The 17508-nt window shown below is 33.5% G+C and overlaps 1 protein-coding gene across 1 annotated transcript in view; it reads right to left on the reverse strand.

The window, feature by feature from the left end:
- Window positions 1-17508, reverse strand: part of plekhm3 (pleckstrin homology domain containing M3) — a 52368-nt gene that overhangs the window by 8345 nt on the left and 26515 nt on the right. The window contains exon 6 of the mRNA XM_023430819.2: window positions 11920-12077. Within this exon, the coding sequence (XP_023286587.1) occupies window positions 11920-12077 (158 nt within the window). The remainder of the gene's footprint in view (window positions 1-11919; window positions 12078-17508) is intronic.

Genomic DNA, 17508 nt, shown 5'->3' on the forward strand with positions numbered 1-17508 from the left:
TGCCATAGTATACTATGACGGTTTTTTGACATTTTATGCCATACAATACTATGACGTTTTATGACTTTTTTTATGCCTTACTATACTATGACATTTCATGACTTTTTTAGCCACACTATACTATGACGTTTTCTGACATTTTTATGCCATAGTGTACTATGATGTTTTTTGAAATTTTTATACCATAGTATACTATGACGTTTTTATGACTTTTTTTGCCATAGTATACAATGACATTTTTTGGACATTTTATGCCATATTATACTATGACCTTTTTATAACAAATGATGCCATAGTATACTATGATGTTTTCTGAAATTTTTATGCCATACTATACTATGACGTTTTTATGACTTTTTTTGCCATACTAAACTATGATGTTTTTTGACGTTTTATGCCATACTATACTATGACGTTTCTTGACATTTTTACGCCATAGTATACTATTATGTTTTTTTGACATTTTATGCCATAGTATACTATGATGTTTTTTGAAATTTTTATGCCATAGTATACTATGACGTTTTTATGACTTTTTTTGCCATACTAAACTATGATGTTTTTTGACGTTTTATGCCTTACTATACTATGACATTTCATGACTTTTTTTGCCACTCTATACTATGACGTTTTATGACTTTTTTTATGCCATGCTATACTATGACGTTATTTGACATTTTTATGCCATACTATACTATGACGTTATTTGACATTTTTATGCCATGCTATACTATGACGTTATTTGACATTTTTATGCCATACTATACTATGACGTTATTTGACATTTTTATGCCATGCTATACTATGACGTTATTTGACATTTTTATGCCATACTATACTATGACGTTTTTTGACGTTTTATGCCATATTATACTATGACCTTTTTATAAAAAATGATGCCATAGTATACTATGATGTTTTTTGAAATTTTTATGCCTTACTATACTATGACGTTTTTATTACTTTTTTTGCCATAGTATACTATGACGTTATTATGACGTTTTTTTGCCATACTATACTATGACGTTTCTTGACATTTTTATGCCATAGTATACTATTATGTTTTTTTGACATTTTATGCCATAGTATACTATGATGTTTTTTTGAAATTTTTATGCCATAGTATACTATGACGTTTTTTATGACTTTTTTGTGTCATAGTATACTATGACGTTTTTTGAAATTTTTATGCCATAGTATACTATGACGTTTTTATGACTTTTTTTGCCATAGTATACTATGACATTTTTTGGACATTTTATGCCATACTATACTATGACGTTTTTTGACATTTTTATGCCATACTATACTATGACGTTTTTACAACTTTTTTTGCCATACTATACTATGACGTTTTTTGGCCTTTTTTCCATACTATACTATGACGTTTTTTTGACATTTTATGCCATAGTATACTATGACGTTTTTTTGACATTTTATGCCATAGTATACTATTATGTTTTTTTGACATTTTATGCCATAGTATACTTTTATGTTTTTTTGACATTTTATGCCATAGTATACTATGACCTTTTTATAACAAATGATGTCATAGTATACTATGATGTTTTTTGAAATTTTTATGCCATAGTATACTATGACGTTTTTATGACTTTTTTTTGCCATAGTATACTATGACATTTTTTGGACATTTTATGCCATACTATACTATGACGTTTTCTGACATTTTTATGCCATACTATACTATGAAGTTTTTATGACTTTTTTTACCATACTATACTATGACGTTTTTTGACGTTTTATGCCATATTATACTATGACCTTTTTATAACAAATGATGTCATAGTATACTATGATGTTTTTTGAAATTTTTATGCCATACTATACTATGACGTTTTTATAACTTTTTTGCCATACTATACTATGACGTTTTTTGACGTTTTATGCCATACTATACTATGACGTTTTTATGACATTTTTATGCCATAGTATACTATGATGTTTTTTGAAATTTTTATGCCTTACTATACTATGACGTTTTTATGACTTTTTTTGCCATAGTATACTATGACGTTTTTTTGACATTTTATGCCGTAGTATACTATTATGTTTTTTTGACATTTTATGCCATACTATACTATGACGTTTTTATGACTTTTTTTTACCACACTATACTATGACGTTTTTTTTTACATTTTATGCCATAGTATACTATGACGTTTTCTGACATTTTTATGCCATAGTGTACTATGACGTTTTTTAAAATTTTTATGCCATAGTATACTATGACGTTTTTATGACTTTTTTTTGCCATAGTATACTATGACGTTTTTATGACTTTTTTTACCATACTATGACGTTTTTTGACGTTTTATGCCATATTATACTATGACGTTTTTCGACGTTTTATGCCATATTATACTATGACCTTTTTATAACAAATGATGACATAGTATACTATGACGGTTTTTTGACATTTTATGCCATACTATACTATGACGTATTTTGCCATATTATACTATGACATTTTTATAACAAATGATGCCATATTATACTATGATGTTTATTGACATTTTTATGTCATACTATACTATGGTGTTTTTATGACAAATGATGCCATACTATACTGTGACGTTTTTATGACATTTTTTGCCATACTTTGACATTTTTGACTTTCTTATGCCATAGTATACTATGACATTTTTTGGCATCAAATGTCATAAAATGTAATAATATATTAAGGCAAATGTCAAAAAACGTCATAGTAATGATAATAAATTTTATTTATAAACACTTTTCAGGACACCCAAGGACACTTTATAGAGCAAATAAAAACATTTAGAAGCACAAACAAGATAGACAATGTACACATGAAATAAAAAAAATAAAAAAAAACATATATGTAGATACGCATACAAATACACACGCATTTACATTGATATATTCAGGCATATAAACAAACATACAAATATAAGTACTCATAAACATAAAAAGACATAAAAAAGAAGCAACAGTTGTACATTGGCGCAGACTCTGGAGGAGATAGTAGTATATATGTATAAAAATACAGTAAGGCATAAAATTACATTAAAATGTCATAGTATAGTAAGGCATAATGTGTCAAAAACATCATAGTATAGTCTGGCAAAAAAATGTCAAATGATGTTTTTATGACATTTTATGTATAGTAGAGTAGTACATCATACAAAACATCATAGTAATGATAATACATTATATTTATAAGCGCTTTTCAGGACAATAAGTAGAGCAAATAAAAACATTTAGAAGCACAAACAAAAATAAACAATGTATACATGAAATTTATATATATATACACACACATACACATTGATATATTCATGCATATAAACAAACATACGCATGAAAGTACTCATAAACATAAAAAGACTTAAAAAGAAGCAACAGTTGTGCATTGGCACAGATTCTGGGGTAGTATAAAAATACAGTAAGGCATAATGTGTCATAAAAACATCATAGTGTGGTAAATCATTAAATTTCATAAAAATGTCAAAGTATAGTAAAGCATAAAATGTCATAAAAACGTCATAGTATAGTTAAGCATAAAAAACGTCAAAAAATGTCATAGTAGGGGCGTAAAGTGGTGTAGTGGGTTGAGCAGGAACCCCATATGTAGAAGCTACAGTCCTCGCTGCAGTCAGCCCCGGTTCGAATCCTGCAAAAGACGGCCCTTTGCTGCATGTCATTCCCCCTCTCTCTGCCTCCCTATTTCCTGTCTCTCTCTCTATTGTGCTGTCTAATAAAGGCATAAAAAGCCCCCAAAAATATACTTAAATAAAAAAATTTTTTTTTAAAATGTCATAGTATAGTGTGGCAAAAAAAACATAATATAGTAAGGCATTAAATTTCATAAAAACGTCATAGTATAGTATGGCATAATGTGTCATAAAAACATCATGGTATGGTAAAGGCATTTAATTTCATAAAAATGTAATAGTATAGTAAGGCATCATTTGTCATAATATAGTATGGCAAAAAAAGTCATAAAATGTCATCGTATACTACGCCATAAAAAATGTCATAGTATAGTATGGCAAAAAAGTCATAAAATGTCACAATATACTATGGCATGAAATGTCATAAAAACGTAAAAAAACATCATAGTATAGTATGGAATCATTTGTCAAAAAAACGTCATAGTATACTATGGCATAAAAAACGTCTTGGTATAGTACGGCAAAATAAGTCATTATAACATCACAGTATACTATGGCATGAAATGTTATAAAAACGTCATAGTATAATATGGCATCATATGTCATAAAAACGTAAAAAAACATCAAAGTACAGCAAGGCATAAAAAATCTCAAACGTTTTGGTGTAGTATGACAAAAAGTCAAAAAAGTCATAGTATACTATGGCATAAAAATGTCAAAAACGTTTTGGTGTAGTATGACAAAAAAAGTCATAGTATACTATGGCATAAAAATGTCATAGTATACTATGGCATGAAATGTTATAAAAACGTCATAGTATAATATGGCAAAAAAAGACATAAAAACATCATAGTATACTATGACATAAAAAACGTCAAAAAATGTCATAGTATAGTATGGCATAATTTGTCATAAAAACATCATAGTATGGTAAGGCATTAAATTTTATAAAAACGTCATAGTATACTATGGCATAAAAATGTCAAAAATCATCATAGTATAGTATGGAATCATTTGTCAAAAAAATGTCATAGTACAGCAAGGCATAAAATATGTCAAACGTTTTGGTGTAGTATGGCAAAAAAAAGTCAAAGAAGTCATAGTATACTATGACATAAAAAACGTCAAAAATTGTCATAGTATAGTATGGCATAATTTGTCATACAAACATCATAGTATAGTATGGCATAAAAATGTCAAAAAATGTTATAGTATACTATAGCATGAAATGTTATAAAAACGTCATAGTATACTATGACATAAAAAACGTCAAAAAATGTCAGAGCATAGTATGGCATAATTTGTCATAAAAACATCATAGTATGGTAAGGCATTAAATTTTATAAAAACGTCATAGTATACTATGGCATAAAATGTCAAAAAAACATAATAGTATACTATGTCATAAAATGTCAAAAAAACGTCATAGTATACTATAGCAAAAAAAGTCATAAAAACGTCATAGTATAGTATGGCATAATTTGTCATAAAAACATCATAGTATGGTAAGGCATTAAATTTTATAAAAACGTCATAGTATACTATGGCATAAAAATGTCAAAAATCATCATAGTATAGTATGGAATCATTTGTCAAAAAAATGTCATAGTATAGCAAGGCATAAAAAATGTCAAACGTTTTGGTGTAATATGGCAAAAAAAAGTCATAAAGAAGTCATAGTATACTATGACATAAAAAATGCCAAAAAACGTCATAGTATACTATGACATAAAAAACGTCAAAAATTGTCATAGTATAGTATGGCATAATTTGTCATACAAACATCATAGTATACTATGGCATAAAAATGTCAAAAACATTTTGGTGTAGTATGACAAAAAAAGTCATAGTATACTATGGCATAAAAATGTCAAAAAACATCATAGTATAGTATGGAATTATTTGTCAAAAAAAGGTCAAAGTACAACAAGGCATAAATAACGTCAAAAACGTTTTGGTGTAGTATGACAAAAAAAGTCAAAAAAGTCATAGTAAACTATGGCATAAAAATTTCAAAAAACGTCATAGTATATAAAGGCATGAAATGTTATAAAAACGTCATAGTATACTATGACATAAAAAACGTCAAAAAATGTCATAGTATAGTGTGGCATAATTTGTCATAAAAACATCATAGTATGGTAAGGCATTACATTTTATAAAAACGTCATAGTATACTATGGCATAAAAATGTCAAAAAACATCATAGTATAGTATGGAATCATTTGTCAAAAAAATGTCATAGTATAGCAAGGCATAAAAAATGTCAAACGTTTTGGTGTAATATGGCAAAAAAAAGTCATAAAGAAGTCATAGTATACTATGACATAAAAAACGTCAAAAATTGTCATAGTATAGTATGGCATAATTTGTCATACAAACATCATAGTATACTATGGCATAAAAATGTCAAAAACATTTTGGTGTAGTATGACAAAAAAAGTCATAGTATACTATGGCATAAAAATGTCAAAAAACATCATAGTATAGTATGGAATTATTTGTCAAAAAAAGGTCAAAGTACAGCAAGGCATAAATAACGTCAAAAACGTTTTGGTGTAGTATGACAAAAAAAGTCATAGTATACTATGGCATAAAAATGTCAAAAACGTTTTGGTGTAGTATGACAAAAAAAAGTCAAAAAAGTCATAGTGAACTATGGCATAAAAATGTCAAAAAACGTCATAGTATATTAAGGCATGAAATGTTATAAAAACGTCATAGTATACTATGACATAAAAAACGTCAAAAAATGTCATAGTATAGTACGGCATAAAAAACGTCAAAAAATGTCATAGTATAGTATGGCATAAAAAACGTCAAAAAATGTCATGGTGTAGTATGGCATAATTTGTCATAAAAACATCATATGCCATATATATGCCATGGCACTATGACGTTTTTATAAAATTTAATTTTTTGACTTCTTTATGACCTTTTTTGCCATACTACACCAAAACGTTTGACATTTTTTATGCCTTGCTGTACTTTGACCTTTTTTTGACAAATGATTCCATACTATACTATGATGTTTTTTGAAATTTTTATGCCATAGTATACTATGAACTTTTTATGACAAATGATGCCATATTATACTATGACGTTTTTATAACATTTCATGCCATAGTATACTATAACATTTTTTGACATTTTTATGCCATAGTATACTATATTCTTTTGCCATACTACACCAAAACGTTTGACCTTTTTTATGCCTTGCTGTACTATGACATTTTTTTGACAAATGATTCCATACTATACTATGATGTTTTTTGACATTTTTATGCCATAGTATACTATGACGTTTTTATAAAATTTAATGCCTTAGCATACTATGATGTTTTTATGACAAATTATGCCATTCTATACTATGACATTTTTTGACGTTTTTTATGTCATAAAAACATCATATGCCATATATATGCCATGGTATACTATGACGTTTTTATAAAATTTAATGCCATAGCATACTATGATGTTTTTATGACAAATTATGCCATACTATACTATGACATTTTTTGACGTTTTTTATGTCATAGTATGCTAAGGCATTAAATTTTATAAAAACGTCATAGTACAGCAAGGCATAAAAAATGTCAAACGTTTTGGTGTAGTATGGCAAAAGAAGTCATAGTATACTATGACATAAAAAATGCCAAAAAACGACATAGTATACTATGGCATAAAAAACGTCAAAAAATATCATAGTATAGTATGGCATAATTTGTCATAAAAACATCATAGTATACTATGGCATAAAAATGTCAAAAAACATCATAGTATAGTATGGAATCATTCGTCAAAAAAAGGTCATAGTACAGCAAGGCATAAAAAATGTCAAACGTTTTGGTGTAGTATGGCAAAAGAAGTCATAGTATACTATGACATAAAAAATGCCAAAAAAGGACATAGTAAACTATGACATAAAAAACGTCATGACAAAAAAAAAGTCAAAAAAAGGTCAAAGTACAGCAAGGCATAAATAACATCAAAAACGTTTTGGTGTAGTATGACAAAAAAAGTCAAAAAAGTCATATTATACTATGGCATAAAAATGTCAAAAACGTTTTGGTGTAGTATGACAAAAAAAGTCAGAAAAAGTCATAGTATACTATGGCATGAAATGTTATAAAAACGTCATAGTATAATATGGCAAAAAAAGACATAAAAACATCATAGTATACTATGGCATAAAAATGTCAAAAAACATCATAGTATAGTATGGAATCATTTGTCAAAAAAATGTCATAGTACAGCAAGGCATAAAAAATGTCATAGTACAGCAAGGCATAAAAAATGTCAAACGTTTTGGTGTAGTATGGCAAAAAAGGTCATAAAGAAGTCATCGTATACTATGACATAAAAAATGCCAAAAAACGTCATAGAATACTATTACATATAAAACGTCATAAAATGTCATAGTATACTATGGCATCATTTGTCAAAAAAACGTCAAAGTACAGCAAGGCATAAAAAACGTCAAAAAACGTTTTGGTGTAGTATAACAAAAAAGTCAAAAAGTCATAGTATACTATGGCAAAAAAATGTCATAGCATAAAAATGTCATAGCATAAAAATGTCAAAAAACGTCATAAAATGTCATAGTATACTATGGCATGAAATGTTATAAAAACGTCATAGTAAAATATGGCAAAAAAAAGACAAAAACATTATAGCATAGTAAGGCATAAAATGTCATAAAAATGTCAAAAAACGTCATAATATAGTATGGCAAAAAAAGTCATAAAATGTCATAGAATACTATGGCATCATTTGTCAAAAAAACATTTTAATATAGTAAGGCATAAAGGCAATAACGCAAATGTCATAAAAACGTCATGGCAAAAAAAAGGCATAAAAACGTCATAGTATACTATAGCATAAAATGTCAAAAAATATAGTATACTATGGCATAAGAAACGCCAAAAAACGTCATAATATACTATAGCATAAAAAACGTCACAAAATGTCAAAAAAGTCATAATATATCATGGCAAAAAAAAGTCATAAAATGTCATATTATACTATGGCATTATTAGTAAAAAAAACACTATAGTATAGCATAAAAATGTCTAAAAAAGTCATAGTATAGTTTTGCAAAAAAGGTCATAAAATGTCATAGTATAATAAGGCATCATTTGTTACAAAAACGTCATAGTATACTACTAAATGTAAAAAAAAAAAGTCATAGTATAGCAAGGCATAAAAACGTCATAGTATAATATGGCATCAATTGTCATAAAATGTCATAGTATAGTAAGGCATGGAATCATCCAAAAATGTCAAAAAACGTCACAGTATAGTATGGCATTAAATTCCATAAAAATGTCAAAAAACCATCATAGTCTCGTACGGCATAAAATGTCATAAAAACATCATAGTATAGTATGGCAGTAAATTTCATAAAAACATCATAGTATACTATGGCATCAATTGTCATAAAATGTCATTGTATAGTAAGGCATGGAAACTTCAAAAAATGTCAACAAACGTCACAGTATAGTATCGCATCAATTGTCATAAAATGTCAGTCATAGGAATTAAAACCTCATGGTATAGTAAGACAAAAATGCCTTATACTATGACGTTTTATGACATAGTATATTACAACGTTTAGTATAGTAGTATACTATGACCTTTTATTCCTTTCTATAGTACGATGTTTTTATGACCTACCATTCTATGACTTTCTATATTCTATTTTATGACGTTTTAATGATATACAATGACATAAAGTAGCAGCAGATAAAGCATATTGCACAGATGTGGTGTGTGAAATTATTGCACATGGTGAATAGGTGATGTCATTATTACTGACTGAAATGATGGGACAAAACAACGAACAGAACACACTACATCACATGTTTGATTGCAACATGGCTGGCTGTTTTCATTAATCAACTTATTGCTCATTTCCTGTATTATCACTTTCTGAATAAGCTTAGTGAATCATTACCGCTCTGTTCCTGTAAGTACAGTAGATGCAGCCATTATCAGTTAACACTTAACACTTCCTTTACAAGTCATAAAACACAACTCAACAAGGAAGGTGTGTGCATGTGTTATAGAGCAGACTGTGTATAAGTGTTTCCCTCCACGACTCAGTCTTCTAGGAATCAGTCCTGATCTGCTCTTATCACTATGCTGTCTGTCACTCTGAGGGGGCGAAGACAAAGCTCTGGACTGTGTTAACTGCTCATGTCGTGAAAATCCCCTCACCCAACACACACGCGCACAAATGCTTTCATGCAACCCAGTGTTACTAACAAGCAGCAGGCTCAGCTCAGCTCTGGATAATCAACACACCTCACTGTAGTCTGTTTTGTGTTTTCTGTTGAGTGCCAGAAATAAAATCATGGCAGAAATCTTGAAGGCAGATATTTCAAAACCTGGAAAATTAAAACTATCGACAGAGCAGCACAAGAGGGACGTGTGAAATACTCCACTCCATACTTTTATAACTTTGCTTAAACTAGCCCATTGAAGAAGTCAGGACTGGCCAAAACAATTTCACTCTCAAGGTCTCAAACTTAATTGGTCCTTGCATAGGTAAAGGTACAAAAGCACATATAAACACAGAAACATGCTAAACCTGAGGGACATGAACAACAATAAATCTAACTTCCGCCTCAAGCAGTGACATTACTATGACTCTTTACTGGTGGGTTATTAAAATGAACAGTCAATCACTCTCCAGAGAAGCACAAGATGCCTTTTCTATACAGATGCTTTGCCATTAGGTACACTCTCGCTCAGCTCACTGCCTTCTGAAGAACCTCTCCAGAAGCTTCTGAGCACAACAGGATTTCTCATGGTACAGTTAACATGAAGCAAATTTTAAAAAGTGGCAATAGACACAAGCTGGCTTGGATTCAATCTATACAGCAAAGAATACTCAACTTGAGTTAAAAATATTTAAAATTGGGCACAAAAATCCTCACTGTCTGTCTTCACTTCATGAGGAGAGGGAAAAAAAAAGAAAAACTGGAAGAAAATTTTAAGCTGTTGGCTGTTTCAGTGAGTTCATGGTTCACATTCAGACCAACCAGCGAATATGTCCGCATCACATTCATGGCAGAGGTGGCGACTCTGACATCCTGCATTTATATCTGCCATTCTCACCAAGAAGCTGATGAACTGATCCAAGAAATTAAAGAAATGACTCAGCAATGACAAAAGTTTCTACAATGATGGTAAGTTTTAAGTTGTATTATGTAGATAATGTTATTGATGATTCACTGTAATGGAGATGACTTTGTCTTTTCACTTTATCATGTTTCAGCTCTGATGTTTGAAACATTTTGTACTCAAGACAAATATCTCCAAATATGGCTTCTTGTGAGAGCACATTCAATATGATCCTACACTATGACTTTAACTCCAGTAACATTCATGATCATATTAATGCATTCTGATAATATCACAACACTCAGCCCAGAGGCCCTACAGTCTGATATGAAATGTCCATCTCTCTGTGTTCACAAGTCTTTTTCTTTACTGACACTAAAAGCAGCATTTCTGACACAAAACATAATGATAGATGTGTAACGCTTCATCTGTAAATATCCTAGAATTATAGTAATTATACACATAGTGAAATATGTACATACACTGTCTATAGTAGTGGCCCATTATATATTATTATAGCATTGTAAAACAACTGTTACATTCTGTAAATAAATTAAATTTGCTTACTATTGCTATAATTCTAAGATCCACATACAGTAGACCACTCAGACTTTTGGACCATACTGCTTCATGCTAAGATAAGATAGAATTATAGTAGCAAGGACAACAGAAACACGGCAAAGGAGGCATTCCTCCAACCGTGGCTAACTGTGGCTACTTTACATGAGTATTATAATTTCAGATCCCACAAAGGATCATATTTCCTAAGCTCAGCAATGTCTACAAATGTATGTAAGAATACGTAACCACTGGTTGGTTGTGTGACATGACGTACCTCCTTCTGAGCCTTTTAATCTAACATCTACCCTTTTTGAACCTTCTTCCCGAGAGTGTAATGTTAATAAATCAACACCAGGTTCTTGATGGCATTGAAACAGGTCTTGCGTCAAACAGTGATTAATGTGTTTTTGTCTTTTACAATGGCACTTGTTCTGTTCTGTGATGTTTCCTTGACAAAGCATCACAAAAGATCTCTGTTAGCCTGGATCACTGCTCTGTTAAATGATGACCAGCCCAGATTCCTTTAAATAAGTAAATGTTCAAATCGATTGAAAGGTTGTCTTTGGGTCCCTACCTCTTGGTGGCGTTCTCCTGGAAGGGATAGATGACCTGTCCGTTGTGGCAAAGCTCGCAGATGAAGCCTTTCTCTCGACACAAACTGCAGCTGAAAACATGGGAGCTGGCAAACTTGATCACCTTGGACAGAAAGGGAGCCAGTTTTCCATCGATCACCTGGAGGGTGAGGAGAGAGGAGGAAAGGGGGTGAGGGTTTAAGAAGAGGGGTAGAGAAGAAGCAGAAGGACACGGTCAACAACAATAAAGACTTGAAGTGGCCACTGGCAACGTTGATCTGATGTGTTTTATTTATTTAGCTTTTTAATGTAATTTAGGCAGTTGATACTTTGTTGTACATAAATTTATTTATATATCATTTATAAAAGAAAGACAAAAAAACTGAGACAGTGTAAAACAATAGATAAAGGAGATAAAAATAGAGAAAGAACGCTAATCAAAGGCAAGTCTAAGAAGATGGGCCTTGAACTGCTTTATAAGAACATTCATCTCCATCTCAGACACAATAGGCCCAAGTTTTGCAATATTCCTTGTCTGATAAAAACAAGTAAGAATAAAACACTTCACATACTGGTCCAGAGTGGGTGCCTTGTCAAACACGACACCAAGATTTCTGACTGAGGACATATAAGATGAAGAAAAGAAACCTCACAAATACGGAAGTATATAAAAGGCAAACAAAAAAGGACCAAGTAAAGAACCTTGTGGCACACCACTCAACAGTTTGTGAGCACACGCTCATTTGAGCCAGTGTCAAGTGAGATAAAGACCTGTCTGTGCAACCTGAAAATATAAAAAACATGAGTTAAATATCAGAACTTTTTTTAGAATAAAAAAGAATCTCTGCACTGACATGATAGTGAGAAAAAAACATGAGGGAAAAAAGGACAGAAACTGGAACTCCATTACAAATGGAGTTCGTGGTAGGTTCTGAGATCAGTTGTAAATGTTTTTAACAAGATACAGTGTTGAAAAGAAGCTATGCACATTTACTCAAGTACAGTGTTTTTTGTACAATTTTTAGTTACTTTATACTTCTACTCCACTACATTTCAAAGGTAAGTGCTGTACTTTTTACTCCATTACAATCATAACTTAAGTTACTTTGAAATTTAAGATGATAACACAAATTATAATTAACAATCATGATGTATCATTATAGGCTAGACAGGGTAACATAAAACATTGATCCCTGGGGGGAAAATCAAATAATTTAAATTAACTCCAATTTTAACAAATGCAACATTAATGTGATGTAGACTTAAATGCATAAATACTTAACATACAAATTAGTATGAAATGGGCCATGATTAGTCCCTTCACTTTTTATAGTATCTTTCCATGCTAAAACTTTTGTACTTTTACAAAATTAAAATTACTTGTAACAATGAATTCCTCATAATCTCTCACTAAAAACAGAATGCATTTGGTATTGCCTCTTTTACTTGGGAAAAGGTTCTGAGTACTTCCACCACTTAATTTAAAGACTGACTTTAAAATGACTGCATGAAAGCAGTATAGTATCCTCTGTGCCTTGCAGAAAAGTTGAGAAAACAGGAGGAGAGGAAACTGAAGGAAGGAAGGAGGAAGACAGTAAATGAGGTGAATGCCTTTTAATGGCAACGCTTGGCAGGTTCCTTAAAGAACTGAGGGTGGGGGGTTTTGGCAGTGGGGGGGCTGCAGTTGTATTGTAGTGAATAGACAGTGGATGACTCACAGAGAAACAGTTAGTGAAAAGAAAAGCTGTGCAGAAACTTTCACAAATAAAAACTAAACATGGCCAATAAGCTTTGCCGTATGATGTTAATAATGCAGTCATAGCCATAACTGTAATGAGAGAGACGGTATGTAAGACAGATAGGGAGAATGTAACAGAGAAAAACAGAGTATAAAGTAAGAGAAAGAGTGGTAGAGATACAATATACCAGAGAGATCTTGAGAGAGAGAGCGAGAGCCTGTATTCAGATACAAGTGGTTCCACCTGGCAGAGCTCTGGACCTCCCAATTATAACCTCCTTCATGCTGTTTGTTAGACAACGAGGACAAGGGCAGAAGAGGAGGACATGAGATGGAGAGAGGAGGAAGAAACCACACGCACACACACAGAGGAAGCATAGTGCACTGAGGTATACTAATCTTGTGTACAGTAAATCATACACCACAGCCAAAGAGTGCTGCACTTTACACTGAGATGAATGGCCTCGACTGAAGGTTTTTACATTAACAACCCATACTGTGCCCTTATATGATATCAAACTATCAGTCTCAGACCAACATGAGAAAGGTAAAATCTTATTTCATTGAAGAGCTCAGCACCTCCTTGCCCTTTTCTCTCTCTCTCTCTCTCTCTCTCTCTCTCTGGGACACTGGGAGAAATCCCACTGCATTGGTGGACCAGTGGGCCATCAAAAAATTCAAAGTTTCTACTGTCTGTCTGTTTAATAGAAACAGCCAAATCACGGACATTCGTGTTTCTAGGGCTGGCCTCTCTGATGCCGTCCAGCCAAAAAATGCTGCTGAAAAGACATTGCACCTGTAAGTGTCGCTAATTTAATGTTCTTTATATATGAGGGAGAACAAACTCAGTCCAGGACAGATAAAACTGCTTCCTAGTAGACAGACAGGTAGATACTGAAAGTGAAAGACAGTGGCAGATACAGTATGTGTCCCCCTGCGCCCAGCACAGCCCACACCAAACCTACGCAGACCTGCTTAGTCCGGTCCAGCCCAGTCCACATGACGAATGGCTCTACTGATGGAGGCTGACAGCCTCAGTAATTAAGGCCCTCTATAATTGGACTGGGCAGAATCAAACGACTGGCAGCACAGCTCTGGTAGCTGACTGGTACTCTGGAGGGACACTGGGAAAGACGGAGGGAGGCACAGAAAGATGGATGGAGAGTGACACAAGTAAATGGACGGATGAAAAGAGGGAAAGGGCACTATAAAGAAAACAACAAGTAAATCAAATCCGGCTTCTTGTAAGTGTATGATGCCCGCATGCAATTTTTCATAATAAACACTGAATTACTCAGAAAAAATCTGATCAGTTATTTCTCTAAATTCACTGCTCTTTTCCTCCATTTTCTTAAAACGCCTGTGCCTCCGCTGTTACTGCTTACAACAACAGTTACCATTTTAGCACTGGCCAGCCAGACCTGAACTTCCAGCCTCAACCCTTTTTAATTTGTCGCACACATCAAGTAAAGACAAGAATAAAGCCAAATATTGATGGCTGTTGTGAGAGTGTGGGTCAACCAGCAGCCAGACTGACAGGGTCGGTTGGGTCAGACTTACTTCTGTCTCTAAAACAGACAAAATTTGTTGACGTGAGATGAATTGGAGGAGATTTGATATAATTTACAAGATAAGAACAACTATTTTTGTTACACAAAATTGTTTATATTGTCAGACTTCACTTTTTTTCTAACCTTTCTATTTCCTGCACAGGAAGTAAAGTAACTCTTAAACAGCTTGATGAAGCCAGCAGTGTTACATGTCTGGACCAAGATTTTTTTTTTTTTTAAAAACAACAATGATGAATTTGCAAAAGTGGAAAATTACTGTTCACATGACTGTGATCACAATATGATTCCAGAGCAGCCTACAGGACAAACCCTCCAGATGTATTCACATCCTTTACCCTCTTTCCCTCCAAATACCCCCCCAACACATACACACACACTAACACACACACACACACACACACACACACTTCACCTCCTCTCCCCCATCCATCCACTTAAACTCCTCCCCCTCCAGTTCAGCCTCTTTCTCTGCTCCACGCCGAGCCTTTGTGCTCCAAAACCTCCTAATCCCCTAAAACTGCTGTTTAACAGCCGTTCGCCTGCCCTCCTCTCTCTCTGTCTCTCTCTCCCTCTCTCTGTCTCACACACACACACACACACACACACACACACACACACACACACACACAGACACACACATATACATGGACATGGCTGGAGAAACCAGGGTGAGCTCTGTTTGGATAACACCCTCTCCTCACACACACATAGAAGACTTAATGTATGTCGGTTGTCAGTGTATGCAGGGTGGGGTCCGTCATATCAGGGGGTTCCCAAAACCTGTTTTTTCTGGCTGACAGGTGATTAATAAAAAGCAAACATTTCCAAAATCCAGATGAAATGTACATTAATGACCTGGGTGAGATAACAGTAGCTGAATTTTATTTAATTGTGTACTTTGGAATCTCCACAATGAACAGACATAAAATTCCCTTCAACACAATGAAACCATGTGTAAGATAAAATGAAGGTGCAGGAACGATACGTCAATGTCTGTCTTGACATACTGTACCTTGGCCTGTGGACCGGTGTCCAGAGGACAGGACGCATGGCTGCTCGAGTCCAGAGGAAAACTAGAGCACACAGCTTTTTAGTCAGTTTTTCAGTCATTCTCCAGCCCAACATCAGCCCCAACGGTACAACCAGAGCCAGAGCCAAGAGTCAAATTACACAACATTTGAACTTTTTAATGGATGAAGCTTAATTTATATTCTTGCATAAAGGGGTTATACTGCACCTATAGTGGCCATGTGTAGTTTTCAGTGCTGTAGCTGACATGCACTGCCTCCAAAATGTATTTATACATTCTGACCACTGCGGGGGGGGTTGTTTTTTTTTTTTGTTTTTTTTATAATTACTATTACCATTTATTTGACATTATCATACAGTCCAGTGTTGTGCATTTGAAGGAAAAAGCTCTATCTGAATGTGAAGAAACTGGAAATCTTTCTGAGAACATTTAACATTTACTTAAGAGGCCTCTGTGTGTCTGGACAAGTGTGAGTGGAGAGGCATGCCTGGCATAGAGGGAATGCCAGGGTGTCACTGTGGGAAGCCTGCTGCACACACACACACACACACACACACACACACACACACACACACACACAACATCACACACACACATGCACACACATGCACACTCATCTACTTCCCTACTACTTCAGTCCTCACACAAAACCCTAGAAACAATCCTTAAAACCAGCAGAGGAAAAGGGCAGAGTGGCCTTAAACAAACACATATGGTTTCTCCAAAATGAACTGGTTCCTAATAGGGGATATGGGTGGAGGCTATTTGTCGGGAGGTGAATAGACTAGTGTGGTCCACGGTTGAGCCAGGGGAGTTTAGCCTTCACTGACCTCTGGGCTGGAACAAAAAAAGCCATCTTGATTAAGAGCGTCATTTTATTCAGGAGGAGAATCAAAAGAAACAAGCTTGTTAATATGGAAAACCAATTAAGAGGCAGAGTGCTTGAGAATCTCCAAGAGGGGGGGAGGGAGGGGAGGTTAGAGGGGGAGGAAAAGAGAAGAGGGATCCGTGCAGACTCTACCAAAGACACCTATTGTTGAAATTAGTACTAAATCGCCAGTTTGTGGTTTATGAGTTAAATCCCAGAGATTACGCACACGCACACACATAAAACACATGTGTGCCGGGTGTGTGTGAGGCCAAGGGGATGTTGGGAAAAATGGAGGGATGTCACGCTTTGTTTTTCTGCCTGTTGATTCTGAATGTGACCAATTAGTGAAGCAGAGACACACAGAGTGGGAGTGGGGGGTGG

The sequence above is a fragment of the Seriola lalandi genome, unplaced genomic scaffold (assembly GCF_002814215.2).
Source record: "Seriola lalandi dorsalis isolate HSWRI2012SDOR001 ecotype SW California unplaced genomic scaffold, Sedor1 jcf7180002054912, whole genome shotgun sequence".
NCBI classification, from domain to species: domain Eukaryota; kingdom Metazoa; phylum Chordata; class Actinopteri; order Carangiformes; family Carangidae; genus Seriola; species Seriola lalandi.